At 39.1% G+C, this 17,120-nt stretch overlaps 1 protein-coding gene across 1 annotated transcript in view; it reads left to right on the plus strand.

Moving 5' to 3' along the window:
- DRAM1 (DNA damage regulated autophagy modulator 1) overlaps nucleotides 1-17,120 on the plus strand; it is a 38,285-nt gene that overhangs the window by 1,733 nt on the left and 19,432 nt on the right. The window contains exon 2 of the mRNA XM_036106848.2: nucleotides 16,123-16,190. Within this exon, the coding sequence (XP_035962741.1) occupies nucleotides 16,123-16,190 (68 nt within the window). The remainder of the gene's footprint in view (nucleotides 1-16,122; nucleotides 16,191-17,120) is intronic.

The following is a 17,120-nucleotide window of genomic DNA, read 5'->3' on the forward strand; positions in this document are numbered from 1 at the left end:
CGATGTGGGGCTCGATCCCAGGACCCTGGGATCATGACCTGAGCCGAAGGCAGACGCTTAACGACTGAGCCACCCAGGCGCCCCCTACAATGCTTTTCATGAGAAAATAATAGCTGTCCCGGATCTAAAAGTCAGGAACACATAATATTTGATATTCATTGGCAGGGGGAGAGGGGTGGAGAGTGTCAGAGGCAGGAGGGCTTGAATCTTTGTGATGTCTGATATAGTTGTGATTAATAGCACCACAAGGCGAACTTGAAATGGAAGACATTCAGAAATTGGGAAATGAGCTGACAAGATGAACCACTTGTGAGATGCTCAATCACAGACAGTCCAAAGAATAGGTATTAAATTTAACGAGGAAAGGAAGCCTTTAGGAAAAGCAGAAGTTACGGAGAAAAAGGCTGGAGATTGTCACCTTGTTGCCAGGAGCCCCCAGCCTACAAACAACAAACACATGTTTTGTTGCCCACATGTGCTGGGGGCTTTTAGGTTGTCTGCTCTCTGCCTGCTTGAGCAGCTGGAGCACTCCATTGTCTCTCTGTCCCTCCTAGAAAACCAAGTCATTGAGGCAAAGGCAAGATTTAGATTAAGAACAAGATACTGGAAAGTGATGGGAGTAACGCCAGATTTATCCATTTGGCCCCAGAAATGTTCAGCCTTATCTCCTATAACTCATCTCTGCTGTCAGTGCTCCCGGGCTCCCTTACCCCCACTCCCTCCACTTCCCTCAGCTACACTGGCCTCCTTCCTGTGTCTTAAGCTTGTCAGACACACCACCTCCTCACGACCTCTGCCCTGGTTATTCCTCTGCCAGAATGCTCTTCCTCCAGAGATTATGAAGCTTTCTCCCCGACCTCTTCCTCTGTTCAAATATTGATGAGGCCTGTTGCCCTATTTAAAACTGTCCGCTAGCACTCCTGATCCCCCATATCTAGTCTAATTATTCACCATAGCATCTATCATCTTCTAACAAATTACATACTTTATCTGTCTTTCTTCACTGGAGTGTAAGATCCATGAGGGCTTTCAATATTTGTTGAATTAATATTTCTCAGGCATTCATTTTCAATAGAGTTATTCTTCCCCCTAGGGCCACGTCCCCTTAGGGAAGGCTCGGTAAGATCATTGGTCATTGATCAGTGATTTGGATGTATTCAGGATGCTTCCCTTTTACGTGATGACATTGTTCAACCAATCCGATGTTCTGACAGTTCTTAATGTTAAATACTGTATTGATTTATTTTTTAACAACGTTGAACACTTTATTTTTTTATTTTATTTTTTTAAGATTTTATTTATTTATTCGTAAGAGACAGAGAGAGAGAGAGAGAGGCAGAGGGAGAAGCAGGCTCCCCGCTGAGCAGGGAGCCCGATGCGGGACTCGATCTCAGGATCCTGGGATCATGACCTGAGCCGAAGGCAGACGCTTAACCATCTGAGCCACCCAGGCGCCCTGAACACTTTATTTTTTAAGGATTTATTTATTTGAGAGAGAGTGAGCGTGTGCACAGGGAAGTGCGGGGGGAGGCGCAGAGGGAGAGAGAGAATCCCCAAGCAGACTCCCTGCTGACTGGGGAGCCCTCCACGGCGCTCAGTCCTAGGACCCGAGACTGTGACTTGAGCAGAAATCAAGAGTCAGCCACTTAGCCAACTGAGCCACCCAGGTACCCCCAAAACGTGAACACTTTAAATAAGAGCCATTGCATTTTAAATAAGAACCATAATCTTGGGAGGACCTCTTTGCAGTATGACATTCAAATTCAGCTTCCTCATGACATATCTTCTTGTAACATTGTTATCCTGCAGCATATTGAATGAAAGGCAAGTAGCTCTTAGACCTGTGGAAAGATGCTCAATCTCATGAATGGAATAAAAATTCAAATTAAAACTCACTAATGCCATTTTTTATCATTGGATCAGCAGGAACCTAAATTTTGATAACACACTCTATTGCTGAAACTTCGAGGAAACAGGCTTTCATGTGTTGCTGGTGGGAATGTAAATAGATTCAGTCTCTATGGAGGGATGTTGGCATGTATCAAAATGACGAACATTTATCTGCAAGGTTACTTACAGTATTGCTTTTACTAACAAAAGGCTGGAAGCAATGTAGATTTCCATCAGAGAGGATTGACTAAATAAATATGGTTTATCCAAAGAATACGTCAAAGGAAAGCTCTCTATACATAGAATACTCTTTTTAAATTAATACATTAGTGTGGAAAAATCTCCAATACATTGTTACATGGAAAAAAGCAAGATGCAGAGCAAAATATGCTACCATTAGTGGGGTGGGGGTGAGGGGAGATAGAGATTGGTGGGGGTAATAGCGTATACTTGTATTTGCTTGCATAAAGAAACTAATAAACGTGGTTTGTGTATGAAGGAGGAGGTCATGGTCAGGGAGACTTTAGCAGGTGGAAAAGAGGGTGGGAATAAGGCCTTGTGCTATACTTTTTTATTTTTATTTTTTAATTAATTAATTATTTAAAAAAAGATTTTATTTATTTATTTGTTAGACAGAGAGAGAGAGCACAAGCAGGGGGAGCAGCAGGCTGAGGGAGAAGCAGGCTCCCCGCTGAGCAAGGAGCCCGATGCGGGACTCGATCCCAGGACCCTGGGATCATGACCTGAGCCAAAGGCAGATGCTTAACTAACTGAGCCATCCAGTCATCCCTGTGCCATACTTTTTTAAATTAGTCTTTTTATTTTGAGATAGCTGTAAATTTACATGCAGTAATAAAACAATAATGCAGAAAGATCCCATGTGTCTTTTACCCAGTTTCTCCCAAGGGCAATATTTATGAGCCTGGCATGTCTTACTGTATGTATTTATTCTTTAGCCACATGGACTGATTTCCTATTAAAACTTAAATTAGAAACATGCAATTCAAACAGCCTCTAGATTTAACAAGCTGAAATAGCATAGTGCAATGTTTCTGTATTAGGAAACCATTAATGCCCTTAAGGGTGTCAAAATGAAGGACAGATAAAAGTCAACCTCAAAGGATTAGTTTAAATTTTTACAAGGTCACACCCACATTCTTGAGCACAATCATACTTAATTTGTTATAGTTTCTTATATTCCCTCTGTGACCCAATCTCTTAGGCTATCTTGAATCAACTTTACTTATCAACTCCTCCCAGCTGATAAGCCACTCTCTTTTAAAAAATCATCTTCTTTGGACTGTGTCTCATGCTTCCAGTATATTCTGTGACCCTTTAGAGTTTTGTCAGTTCTGCGTCCTGGTTGCTTTTTATTAACCTGGTCTCATTTTTTGTGCAAGTACTGTTTGCTGGGTAGATTGTGATCTTTGCCCACTCCCATTGTTCCTCCTCATGACCACAAACCTGCTCAGTGGTTGGTGGCAGAAAACCGGTCACCTAGAATTAAGCCACCTTAAAATGGAGACCAAAATGGTGTAGTAAACAAAGTAAAAGAGGCTGGGTCTTTAACTCCAAAATGAACCTAAAAATTAGGGAAATTTTTTTATCTTTCACTTGGTTAACAATCATAAAATTTAGGTTATAATCACAATTAGGTGCTAGTTCTAACAATGAACAAAACTCATTATAATGAACACATCTTGTAATGAACAAAGCAAAATGAAAAGACAAAATTCTAACAATAAACAAAAATCTTAAAATGATTCAGGTGTGGATTTTTTAAGGGAAGGAACTTTCCAAGACAGTTTTATGATTGTGTGAAGTCCTTGATTTCACATTTGTCTTGTGAAGGGAGATAGGAAGAGGCTTATTTTTGCAGAAATGTTTTGTGACTTCACTTTTTCCAATGACCATTCTTAATCATTCTGTGTAAGGTTATTGTCTTGATTATTGTCTGTTTCTCACACAAAATATAAGTTTCATGAGGGTAGAGATTTAGGGTTTGTTCACTGCTGCATCCCTTGCATTTATGACAGTGCCAGACACGTAGTAAGTGCTTAGTAAATACTGGTTGAATGTGAAGATAATTTATGCCAGATGGGCCTGCTTTCGGTATGCATTTTGTTAATCTTGTCAGCTTCTCCTTAATTATTAGCTGATTCTGCCAGTGCTCACTGTTCATTAACTTGGGCTGCCATTCCAGCTCTTCTCCAACACCAAATCTGTCGGTTTCATGAAATTCTGTGTGTTTTACAAGATTTGCAGCCTCACAATGTAGTCCATTTGACTTTCACTGTTGGATATTTACAACCTTTGATTATCCACCACGGTGGGTAAAGGAACAACTTCGGAGCAGGCAACTTTAGCTGGAATACAACTGCGCCCTGTGCCCTCACTATAGGACCTTGGACAGGCTACTTGATTTCTCTCTGCTTTTCTATGGGTTAGTAATAGCACATCCCTCATGCATTAAGGTGTGAACTCACTTAGAACTCATTAACACCCTGCTGCAAGAAATTAAGTTCTCTGTAAGAATTTGCTAATAGTATTATCAAGGGACCAGCCCACACTGGTCTGGATAGATGCTAGGGTTAAGTAGGAAAGGACATTTGGTTGAGGGCTAATTTTATAAGTAATCGGTTTATTTGTGATTATAGCAGGTTTTCTTTTTAATTTTATTTTTTAAGTAATCTCTACGCCCAACGTGGGACTTGAACTCACAACCCCAAGATCAAGAGTTGCATGCTCTCTCTACTTATCCGCAGGTGCCCCTATAGCAGAAGTTTTCTTAACCAACCTCAATCAGCTTGCTGGGTTAACTGGTAACCTCATTCTCTGAAAAATAAACGGACTGAAGCCAGTCGTCCCTGAAAGCCTCTCCCAGGACCGGTCGCTGTCTGGGCTGCTTGCTGTCTTCTGTCGCCTGTTTCTTTTTATGCTTATCCACTGCTGGCTGTTTGTTCCCAATTGCGTTTATGCCAGTTGTATTTTTTTTTTATTGTAATTACATGATTAAACTCACTGTACATAAACTGTTGATCTGTGAATGCAAAAAAAGAATTGTAATTTTAAAGAAAACTCTGTTGAATGCTTTGGGAAGATTCAAAAGAGACAAGTTGTCAAAGATTGCAGTCTATTTAGTAGTGTTTATGACAAATGTGAAGACTTACAAAAAGTGATTAAAAAACTAGAAGGATTCTGCACTCAAATTGCTTCAAAAGTATTTAAGATTTCCTTCTACTTTAAAGAATCCAGAACTAGAAATGAGATCATTTGGAGTAGATGTGGTTTATATGCCAGGGAGACACACAGTGGACTGGTACTCACATAACGGCCTTGGCCACATCAATAGGTAGGCAAATGAATGTGCATACATTTATTTGCTTGTTGTGTGTATGTATCCACATAATTTTTTTTTGTATCCACATAATTTTTGATGACTTCTACCTAAACCAACTTTTTTGATTACTAACTACATTGCATTTCAGGCAATGGTGACTTTTGCTTCCATTTCAACCATAACAGTAGGGTCTGGATATTTATAGCAGCATTATCAACAATAGCCAAACTATGGAGAGAGCCCAAATGTCCATCAACTGATGAATGGATAAAGAAGATGGGGTATATATACAGAATGGAATATTACTCAGCCATCAAAAAGAATGAAATCTTGCCATTTGCAACGACATGGATGGAGCTGGAGTATATTAAGCTAAGTGAAATAAGTCAGTCAGAGAAAGACAAATATACCATATGATCTCACTCATATGTGGCATTTAAGAAAGAAAACGAACATATGGGAAGGGGGAAAAGAAAAAAGGAGAGAGGGAAACAAGCCATAAGAAACTTTTTCTTTTTTCAGAATAGAAGGAACTATATTGTAGAAATAAATAGCAAACATGAACCCAACATCCTAGGAATCCTAGGAATTTCTCATTTCTTTACATGTTCATACAAACTTTACATGTTTATGTATTTCTACATTTCCATGTTTATATTTACTTTTTTTATAAAATTGGGTTCACTCCTACATATTATTTTAAAATTTTATTTATTTATTTATTTATTTATTACTGAAGTGTTATATTAGTTTCAGCTGTACAATATAGTCATTCAATAATTCTATACAATACTCTGTGTTCATCAGGGTAAGTGTAGTCACCATCTGTCACCAAACATTATTACAATATTATTGACTTTATTGCCTATTCTGTACTTTTCATCTCTGTGACTTATTCATTTTATAACTGGAAGTTTGTACATATCATTTTGGATCGTAATTTTTCACTTCTGTTTGTACTGTTATACAATAAGCAGTTTTCCAGTAATAATAACTTGTGAAGGCATATTTTACAATTTTAAAATAAAAATGTAATAATCATAGTGAAAAATCAGAAATACAGAAACAGAAAATAAATATTTCAAATCTCAACTTTCTAGAAATATATCCAGTATTATTGGATTGATTTGCATAATTTTGGACTCTATTTACATACAATCACTAAATTATATCTAATATATATGAGGAGGGACACAAAATGCCTAGGGTTCATCAGTACAATCCATATAATACTCATCACTCATCTTGTAAGATATATTTAAGTATATCTGTAAGCATATTTATAAACAACAATACACATTTTTTTCTTTTATACCATTAAGACCATGTCACATACAGTGTTGATGCCCGCAATTCATCATTTACCCCTATATTATGACAATGTCCCACCATAAGAAACTCTTAACGATAGAGAACAAACTGAGGGTTGAAGGACGGAGGTGGGTGGGGGATGGGCCGGATGGGGGATGGGTGTAAGGAGGGCACTTGTTATGATGAGCACTGGGTGTTGTATGTGAGTGACGAATCACTGAATTCTAGTCCAGAAGCCAGTAATATTGCACTGTATGTTCACTACCTAAAATCAAAAACAAACAAACAACCAAAAAACAGTGGGGTTGGGGATAATAAATAATCAGATAATGAGGTCTGTGTGTATAAAGTCACATATTCTGGCATGATGTTAATGACGCTTCAGTCTTTTTTTTTTTAAGATTTTATTTATTTATTTGACAGAGAGAGACACAGCGAGAGAGGGAACACAAGCAGGGGGAGTGGGAGAGGGAGAAGCAGGCTTCCCGTGGAGCAGGGAGCCCGATGTGGGGCTGAATCCCAGGACCCTGAGATCATGACCCGAGCCGAAGGCAGACGCTTAACGACTGAGCCACCCAGGTGCCCCACATGCTTCAGTCTTTACGGTGCGCTGATTATTACTTCATAGTATCTAAGCCATGGTATCATAAGGATGAAAATGTGGGCTTGCCATTGAAAACTTTTAGGTAGAAAAGTATCATCCTTGAAATGATAATTTAGAGCTTCACATTTTCTTCAAAAAAAGCATTACCCAAACTAGTTAATCCTAAGAAAAGCATAATAAGAAAATTGAAGATCCCAAACTTTCATAGCTCAAAAATTAATTGAAGTGATGGATGCAGTGTTGTTTGGCTTCTGAGTCAACCATAAATGTGTGTAATTTCTCCTCTGTGTAAATTTTCCATTGTCATTGGATTACATAAAATTCTTTCTTTTTTCATGAAAAATAAAATTGGGAATGTTTTTCTTCTGTTATTCCCACTTCTAAAAAGACAGTTGAGTATTGCTCAAAAGTCTGACTGCTGCAAGGCTGACAATTTTTAAATATAAGGTCTCAATTTCAACTTAAAAAAAAAAAAAGAGTGCTCTACTCAACAGTCCTCCTTACCTGACAGTAATTGCATTTCGGTGCCCCAGGTACCTGCGTTGTAGACGCAGTTCTTGCCAAGGACATCCTGCTAAGGCTCCAGAGGGAATGGCGGATGCGAACCTGGCTGTAGTTACCTAGCACTACAAACTCACATGGAAATGATATGTTTTCATAAAAAGAAACGTAAAGTACTTTTCTAAGACTCCGTTTCCTCATCTTTAAGATGGAGATAAAAAGTACTTTCCTTACAAAGTTGTGAAGACCAAATAAGATGTGCCTGGCCGAGTGTAAGTGCTGAAGAAATGTTAACTTAAAAATTTCTTTTGTAATATTAGCAGCCGTAGTCCAAGCAGGGATGGTTTTCTAGAGACCCCTCTCAGAAAACTTCCCAAATCTGTCCTCTTACACCTCCGGCTTCGTTACCACCCTGCCTCAGCCATTGTCATCTCTTGACAAACTACTGAAATAGCTTCCTAACTGTCTCATTGGACCACATTTGCCTCTCCACAGCCTTTGCACAACATTCTTTAAAAACATCTATCAACTTTGTATCACTTTCCAGCGCTCAGCCCTCAACGGCTTCCCATCATCTTAGAATAACATTCAGAGTCCTTACCATGACCCCGGGACTCCCCGAGACTCCCTCCCCCATGTGCACGCACATGTTCTCACTCACTCCTCTCCAGCCACACCCACTTCCTTGCAGTTCCTCTGACATATTGCCACCTTAAGGCCTTTGACTTTGCTGTTCCTCTGCTTGTAAATTTCCTGGCCAAATATTCCACTTCATCCAGATCTCTGTTCAAGTCCCCTTCCCGGAATACCCTGTCTCAAGTAGGCGCCTCACCCCTCTCTGAGTCCTGTATCCAACTTACGTTTTCTTCACAGCGTTCATCGCCCTAGACTCTTTTTATTGCCCTCCACAGATTATAAGTTCCATGAAGGAGGGGCTTTTTCTGTTTTATCTGTCACTGCATTCACCATGCCTACAAAATCACCTATTGTGTTGAAGGCAATCAGTAACTATGTATTGAATCAGTGAATCCTTGAATTTTGTGTTAGATATTAAGCTTCTTGAAGGTTAGTGAGTTATCTTTTCATCTTTGTATCCCCATTACCTGGCACAGTTCCCGACACTTAACAATTAAAAAAAAAAAAAGAAATTTGTGGGATGCCTGGGTGGCTCAGTGAGTTAAGCATCTAACTCTTGAATTCGGCTTAGGTCATGATCTCAGGGTTGTGGGACCTAGCCCGGCATCAGGCTCCCTGATGGGTGTAGAGGCTGCTTGAGATTCTCTCTCTTCCTCTGCCCACAAACCGCCCCCCCGCCATTTTTTTTCTTTTTTTTTGTGAACAAAGAGGGAAGTTGGACTGATAGAAAGGGGGCTAATTTGCATGTGGGGGGGGTGAGAATAGAGTGAGTTGTTTGCATTTATGAGTAGGAAATTCTTTTTCAGTTTAAAAATGGTTGATAGAGCTATATGGTGCCTCCCACTTCAGGATAATCATCAGCAAATGAAGCTGCCGAAAAGTTAGCCCTAATAATTAAAAGTATCTAATAAAGTGTAATGACTTTTTATTATCATACTTCTTCCCTTCAAATATTATATTTAGATATTGTGAAGATAAAGGAATTAACAGTCTCCTTTATTGGTTCATTCCGTGTCTTCAGGTTCTAAGTCCTGAATAATTTTTCCAAGCAATGGGCCTAGAATTTTAGGGCAATCCAATAAACCTCAGTCTGGGCAAACAGATAATTTTGCATATTGTCAGCTTCTCAGTCCCCCCCGCTCCTCCATAAACCATGACTCCAGGCTTTGGAATGATGGAATTACTGGTATCCAGTGATTTAGAGAACAGCATTCCATCAAGCTTATATTATCATGTAGGTCTTCTTTGCATTGTTTTCATTCCTGTGAGCATCAAATGATTATGCACTGGTATAAAATCATAAATTAGTTTGGAGAAGGATGTTAGACAACTTGGAATTTTCCACAGTGAACTTAATTTGTAGAGATGTAAATACAGGAAATGTCGATGTAAGTTGATTTCCTAGACACAATCCTACCCTAGAAACAACTGTCTACAAACAATAGCCTCAACAGCTTCTAAACCACATGCAAATGAACAATTACTTTCTAACCCTGTTGCAGTTTCCAGGAAGTGCATTCTTTACAAGGAGGCAAGTGAGGAGGCAGCTGGGATGGGGCAGGGCCAGAACCAATTGGCTTAAGCCATATGGTACAGAACTATGTGGTGGGAGTTGGGTGGGGAGACTGTTTTGCAAGTTTGGGAGGCAATTGGTTTCACCTCTTACTCATTCTCCAGTTTCCTAAATCAGCACCCAAGTATGGCTATGCCAGCCAAATACTACTACCTCTACCTTTGCACAACGAGATCATTTAGTTTGAGCTTAATAAAAATAAAAAGAGTCTACCCACACTTTCTCTTGGTACCCCCTGGGTGTTGTGCTCATCTGGATTCCAACGTCAGGCAGAAAATGTGATTTGATATTTATTAATGATATAACATATTAGCTCAAAGACTGAAAGACTTAAAAGAACATTTTAAGGTAAAAGAGCCTTTCATTTTTATTGATGATAATGGGCAACCACTACTATTCTTTTTTTTAAATTAAAGTATAATTAACATACAGTGTCATACTAGTTTCAGGTGTACAATATAGTGATTCAACAGTTCTATACATTACTCAGTGCTCATCAAGATAAGTGTACTCTTAATCTATTTCACCCACTCCCCTGGCCCCCGCCCCCCACCTGCCTCCCTTCTGGCAACCACCAGTTTGTTCCCTGTATTTAGGAGTCTGGTTTTTTGTTGTTGTTGTTGTTGTTTTGGTTTGTCTCTTTTTTCTTTGTTCACTGGCTTTGTTTCTTAAATTCTACATATGAGTGAAATCATTTGGTATTTGTATTTCTATGTATTATTTATGTCATTTAGCATTTTACCTTCTAGGTCCATCCGTGTTGTTGCAGATGACAAGATCTCATTCTTTTTTATGGCTGAGTAATCCTCCATTGTGTGTGTGTGCGTGTGTGTGTGTGCACGTGTGTGTGTGTGCACGTGTGTGTGACCCATATCTTGTTTATCCAACCAGTGGACACTTGGGTTGCTTCCATATCTTGGCTCTTGTAAATAATGCTGCAACAAACATAGGGATGCATATATTTTTTTGAGTTAGTGTTTTCATTTTCTTTGGGTAAGTGCCCAGTAATGAAGTTACTGGATTGTATGGTAATTATATTTTTAACTTGTTTTTTCAAAAAGATTTTATTTATTTATTTGACAGAGAGAGAGAGATAGCAAGAGAGGGAACACAAGCAGGAGGAGTAGGAGAGAGAGAAGCAGGCTTCCCGCTGAGCAGGGAGCCCAATGCAGGGCTTATTCCCAGGACCCTGGGACCATGACCTGAGCCGAAGGCAGACACTTAATGACTGGGCCATCCAGGCACCCCTATTTTTAAGTTTTTGAGGAACCTCCATATTGTTTTCCACAGTGGCTGCACCAGTTTACATTCCCACCAATAGTACACGAGGGTTCCTTTTTTTTCCACATCCTCACCAACACTTGTTATTTCTTGTCTTTTTAATTCTAGTCATTCTGACAGGTGTGAGGTGATATCTCATTGTGGTTTTGATTTGCATTTCCTTGATGATGAGTGATGTTGAACATCTTTTCATGCGTCTGTTAGCCATTTTTATGTCTTCTTTGGAAAAATGTCTATTCAAGTCCCCTGCCCATTTTTAATTAGATTATTATTATTTTTTGGTGTTGAGTTATATAACTTCTTTATATATATTTTGGAATATTAACCCCTTATGGGATATATCATTTGCAAATATCTTCTCCTATTCAGTAGGTGGTTTATTGATGGTTTCCTTTGCTGTGCAAAAGCCTTTTGTTTGGGAGTAGTCTCAAATAGTTTAATTTTGCTTTTATTCTTAAAAGTTCTTAGAAGTGTCACATTTTTATTTACTGCTTGGAAAATTTTCTTGAAATATTCTTGAGCAAGGGGCACTTGGGTGACTCAGTCAGTTAAGCGTCTGCCTTCAGCTCAGGTCATGAACTCAGGGTCCTGGGATCAAGCCCTGCATTAAGCTTCCTGCTCAGCAGGGAGTCTGCTTCTCTCTCTCTCTCTCTCTCTCCCTCTGCCCCTCCCAGCCACTCGTTCTCTCTGTCAAATAAATAAATAAAGTCTTAAAAAAAAAAGAATATTCTTGAGTGAAATTTCACCATATGTAGTTAGGTACCTTTTGTCACTTAATGGAAATAAATCACACATTGACCATTCTTATCTGATAGATTGGGCAATTTGTGACTCAGATGGTATCTAACGCATAGTAGGTATCTCTTAAATATTTTGTTGATGAGCAGATAAATTTCATGGTATTTGTGGAACCAAATAAAAAAAAATTTTAAAGATGTTTGCATTTAATCAAACAACTGGTTGTGAATGCGGTACACTAATATTTACCCAAATTTTTGTAGTATAGTGCCAAGTGTAAGAATGTAGGCCCATTGGTACTCACGCACTGATGGTAGGTGTTGTAGACTCTAATCCTGAAAGAAAATCAGACTTATTATGATAGTCAATATTTGTCAAAAATATTTTACAATTCAGTTATGGCATTTGAGGAGTTATGAGGTCTTGCCTGGTTTACACTTTCCTGGTATACCAGAAAGGCATGATGATCTGTTTTCATTACCATCATGGTTCACTCCCATGGTGTGCTGGAGCCAGCTAATATGTGCTCCTGAGAGCCAACTGTGTACATTTCTTCCCAATTCAATGTTCAGTGACCTACATTTTGGCAGCTTGAACTTTGACATGTTGGGAGCATTTACACCATGGAAATTGGCCTGTGCTACAATCAGGCTCCCTCCAGAGCTAGTTGTTAAACATTTACCAGCACATCAGTGTTCATTCTCTGTGCCCACCTGCAATCATTCTAACTACTCTGTTCCTTGCCTGCTTTAGAGCACACGAGAGGCACGGAAGTCAGGGAGTCAGATGTCTGGATTGTGTTAACAACAAAATTTAACTGAATAAAAATTTAAAGATCTTATTGGCTTTATTCATGGATTCATGATTTGGGCAGGATCCAGTCTAGCAGACAGAAAGGAGCTCTGAGGAACTGTACAAAATGAAAGACTTTTATAGGCAGAAGGGAGCGGGACAAGGAAGTTATACTAGGCAAAAAGCCAATTGATTATTGCAAGCTTACTTTCCCTATAGAGGGCAGGGGTCTTATCAGGCACATTACATAACTAATGCTGATCAGGTGATTCCTGAATGACTGGTTTAAGATTCCATTTCCAGGAGAGCTGAAACTTAAATTAAGTCTCAGTTTGGTGACTTGGGGCTTAGTATAAGCAACTCCATTTTGGGTCTGTTGTGTTTAGTAACTGGAATATAGATTCATCTCCTTAATAACCCCATGACCTTGAACAAATTATGTAACCTCTCTAATACCACTTTCTTCCTTAGTAAAATGGGGTTGAAATAAGACTCACCTCAAGGTTTTGAGGGTAAAATGAAATGATGTATGGTAACCACCTAACAGTGTCTGGTATGTAGTAAATGCTCAATAAGTGGTGTTTACTAGGTTTGGGTGTTGTTGTTTTTTTTTATTGCTAGTACTGATATTCATTCAACAAATACATATGGAATGGCTATTTACAAAGCATATTTGATTCTGTCTGGATTTTTACTTTTTATTATTGTTATTTTTTAAGGTTTTATTTATTTATTTTAGAGAGAGAGTGAGAGAGAGAGAGAGGCAGCATGAGCAGGGGGAGGGGCAGAGAGAGAGAGGGACAAGCAGACTCCCCACCGAGCAGGGGAGCCCAAAGTGGGTCTAGATCCTGGACCCTGAGATCATGACCTGAGCGGAAGTGAGATGCTTATCAAGCTGAACCACCCATGTACAGATAAACAAGAATAAAGCACCACCCTGAAATTCTGAGCTTTCAGATCACATGTTTTATGCCATGGGGACTGTATATCTGGGCCCTTGACAAATGTCTTGGTTTGCTATCAATGGGCAGATAGTTCCAGAGTCTGGTTGACTTATCTCCTGTCAGGGCACCTTCTTCTCTCCAACTACTTACCTATTCCCATTCCCATAAATATCCTCACTCTTCCATTTCCTTCCTTTCTCCACAAATAAGCAAACAATCTCCCTGGCATGTGGTAGGTGCTGTCAGGCCTGTGATCACAAGTACTCTTGCATGACTCACCTGGAAGCTGCCTTTTTATATCCCAAGGCCAAGAACAGAAGGCTTGATTTCTATGTGAGATTTAATCTTCGGGCAAAAGGTTCCCCCGAGGGTAAAAGCTGTCTGCCTTTTTTTCCAGGACTGGTTCCGGTCCCCTCCTCTTACCCATGTCATGCTCAGAAAGACATCCCACACACTGTGTAGCCTTTTCCCCCTCAAGATTCCTTTGGGGAGAAAAATGGTTATTTGTAGGAGAAATGATAACGTGAAATTCTAAACCCTCCAGATTCTTACAGGTGCAAGTGCCACTGAGATTGAAATAGGAATAGAAGTATTTGTTGTAAGGAGGTGTCTTAACCTCTTTATACTTTTCAAATATTAAGTGTGCACAAAACTGAAAGACTCCTGCTGCCTTCTGCACACATGGGCTTCTTGTGGAATTCCTCAGATCATTTGAAGTGTGCCTTTTCAACATGATCGGTGTTTCAATACTTAAATTTCAGAGCTGTTTTAAAATGGGGAAACACTTAAGACGGGTACAAATTGTTTCATGTTGAGAACTCTCTAGCCATCAGTTTTAAACTATCGCTTTATGGGAGCAGCTTGATGATGTAAAAGTGTAAACCTTGGCTAAAATTAACAAGTCAGGAAACGACAGATGTTGGTGGGGATGCAGAGAAAGGGAAACCCTCCTACACTGTTGGTGGGAATGCAAGCTTGTGCAGCCACTCTGGAAAACAGTATGGAGGTTCCTCAAAAAGTTGAAAATAGAGCTACCATACGACCCAGAAATTGCACTACTGGGTATTTACCCCAAAGATACAAATGTAGGGATCCGAAGGGGTACGTGCATCCTGATGTTTATAGCAGCAATGTCCACAATAGCCAAACTGTGGAAAGAGCCAAGATGTCCATCAACAGACGAATGGATAAAGAAGATGTGGTATATATACACAATGGAATATTATGCAGCCATCAAAAGGAATGAAATCTTGCCATTTGCAACGACGTGGATGGAACTGGAGGGTATTATGCTGAGCGAAATAAGTCAATCAGAGAAAGACATGTATCATATGATCTCACTGATATGAGGAATTCTTAATCTCAGGAAACAAACTGAGGGTTGCTGGAGTGGGGGTGGGGTGGGAGGGATGGGGTGACTGGGTGATAGACACTGGGGAGGGTATGTGCTATGGTGAGTGCTGTGAATTGTGTAAGACTGTTGAATCACAGACCTGTATCTCTGAAACAAATAATACATTATATGTTTAAAAAAGAAAAAAAAAAGAAGAAGATAGCAGGAAGGGTAAAATGAAGGGGGGGAATCAGAGGGGGGGGAATCGGAGGGGGAGGGGAACCATGAGAGACGATGAACTCTGAGAAACAAACTGAGGGTTCTAGAGGGGAGGGAGGTGGGGGGATGGGTTAGCCTGGTGATGGGTATTAAAGAGGGCACGTATTGCATGGAGCACTGGGTGTTGTAGGCAAACAATGAATCATGGAACACTACATCAAAAACTAATGATGTAATGTGTGGTGATTAACATAACATAATAAAATTTAAAAAAAATGTAAACCTTGGTATGAATGAGTAGAAAACAGAACACATCAAACACTACTTTCCAGCTCATTTCATTAATTTTTTTGAGCTCATATAATTAATGAATTGATTGCACCAGAAACATGTCTTATAGAAACTATTTTTTGTTAAAATAGTTTATCACAATTAATATATCCTTGATATCCTATTGCTTCCATAAAGTTCTAATAGGCATCAGTAATATTGTTCAGCTTCTTACCATCCTGTTGTCAGCAGCAGAAACTCTTGTGGATAAATTAAATAATTAAAAAATTGTAAATGATGTGTTTATGTATATTTAAAATCCAAATAGTTGCTTTTTCAAACTTGATTTTAGACTCTTTTTCCCCCTAAATAATCACATTCAATTCTTAACGAGAATGAATACACATCGAGTTTATTGGGCTTGATTATTTGAGAAACACCACAATCATTCACTTTAAATATTTCCTAGCTTTTTACAATGGAAAAAAGATTAATGTAATCTCTTATGGTAGAAAATGAGTTTTAGGTTTTTCAGAGCCAAAATGAAAATACTTTAGAGCAAAATCGGACCAAGTCTTTGGAATTCAAAGTGGCTAAATACCCAGAAGAACCACCGTATTAAAATTGCCAGTTATATGCCTCCCAGAGGTCTAATTCCTTTTTAATAACTTGGACATTTCTCTTTGTCAGTGATACAGGAACAACACCTCCAGAGAGTGGGATTTTTGGATTTATGATAAACTTCTCTGCATTTCTTGGTAAGTACACAATAATTATTATAAATAAATGAAAAATTCATAGTCTCAAGTGAAGTGAAACGTGTTGTTTACAGTTTGTATATAATTTTTTGTTTTTGTTTTTTTTAGCAGACTTTATTTTTCAGAACAGTTTTAGGTTCACAGCAAAATTGAGCAAAAAGTAGACATTTCTCATATATGCCCTGCCCCCCAGCCAGTGTCTCCCCCACTATCATCATTCCCCACCAGAGTTGTACATTTGTTACAGTTGATGAGCCTACATTGATGTATCATTATCACCCAAAGTCCATAGTTTACATTAGGGTTCAGTCTTGGTGTGTATAAATTTTTTTAAGGATTTGTTTATTTATTAGAGAGAGTGTGTGAGCATGCGGGCACACGAGTGGGAGGAGGGGCAGAGGGATAAACTTACACAAAACCCAGAAGCTGAACAGTAAAGAATTGAAAGATTTAGGGCGCCTGGGTGGCTCAGTTGGTTAAGCGACTGCCTTCGGCTCAGGTCATGATCCTGGAGTCCCTGGATCGAGTCCCGCATCGGGCTCCCTGCTCGGCAGGGAGTCTGCTTCTCCCTCTGACCCTCCCCCCTCTCATGTGCTTGCTCTCTCATTCTCTCTCTCTCAAATAAATAAATAAAAAAATCTTAAAAAAAAAAAAAAAAAAAGAATTGAAAGATTTAGTAGATAAAAAATTAAAACTTCCAAGTGACAAAAGGTACAAAAAATGAAGTTAAAGATGGACCAGAAGAAAATTTGTAATATTTATAGCAGACAATAGACTAGCGTGCATAATGTGTAAAAAGCAACTGCAAATTAAAAATGAAGAGACAAACTCAAGAGAAAAATCAGGAAAAAATTAAATGCAAGTTTCAGAAGAAGAAATGCAGATGACCAGCAGACATACTGAAAGTTGCTCAATCTCACTAATGAGCAG

This window comes from Halichoerus grypus, chromosome 6 (assembly GCF_964656455.1).
Source record: "Halichoerus grypus chromosome 6, mHalGry1.hap1.1, whole genome shotgun sequence".
NCBI lineage: Eukaryota > Metazoa > Chordata > Mammalia > Carnivora > Phocidae > Halichoerus > Halichoerus grypus.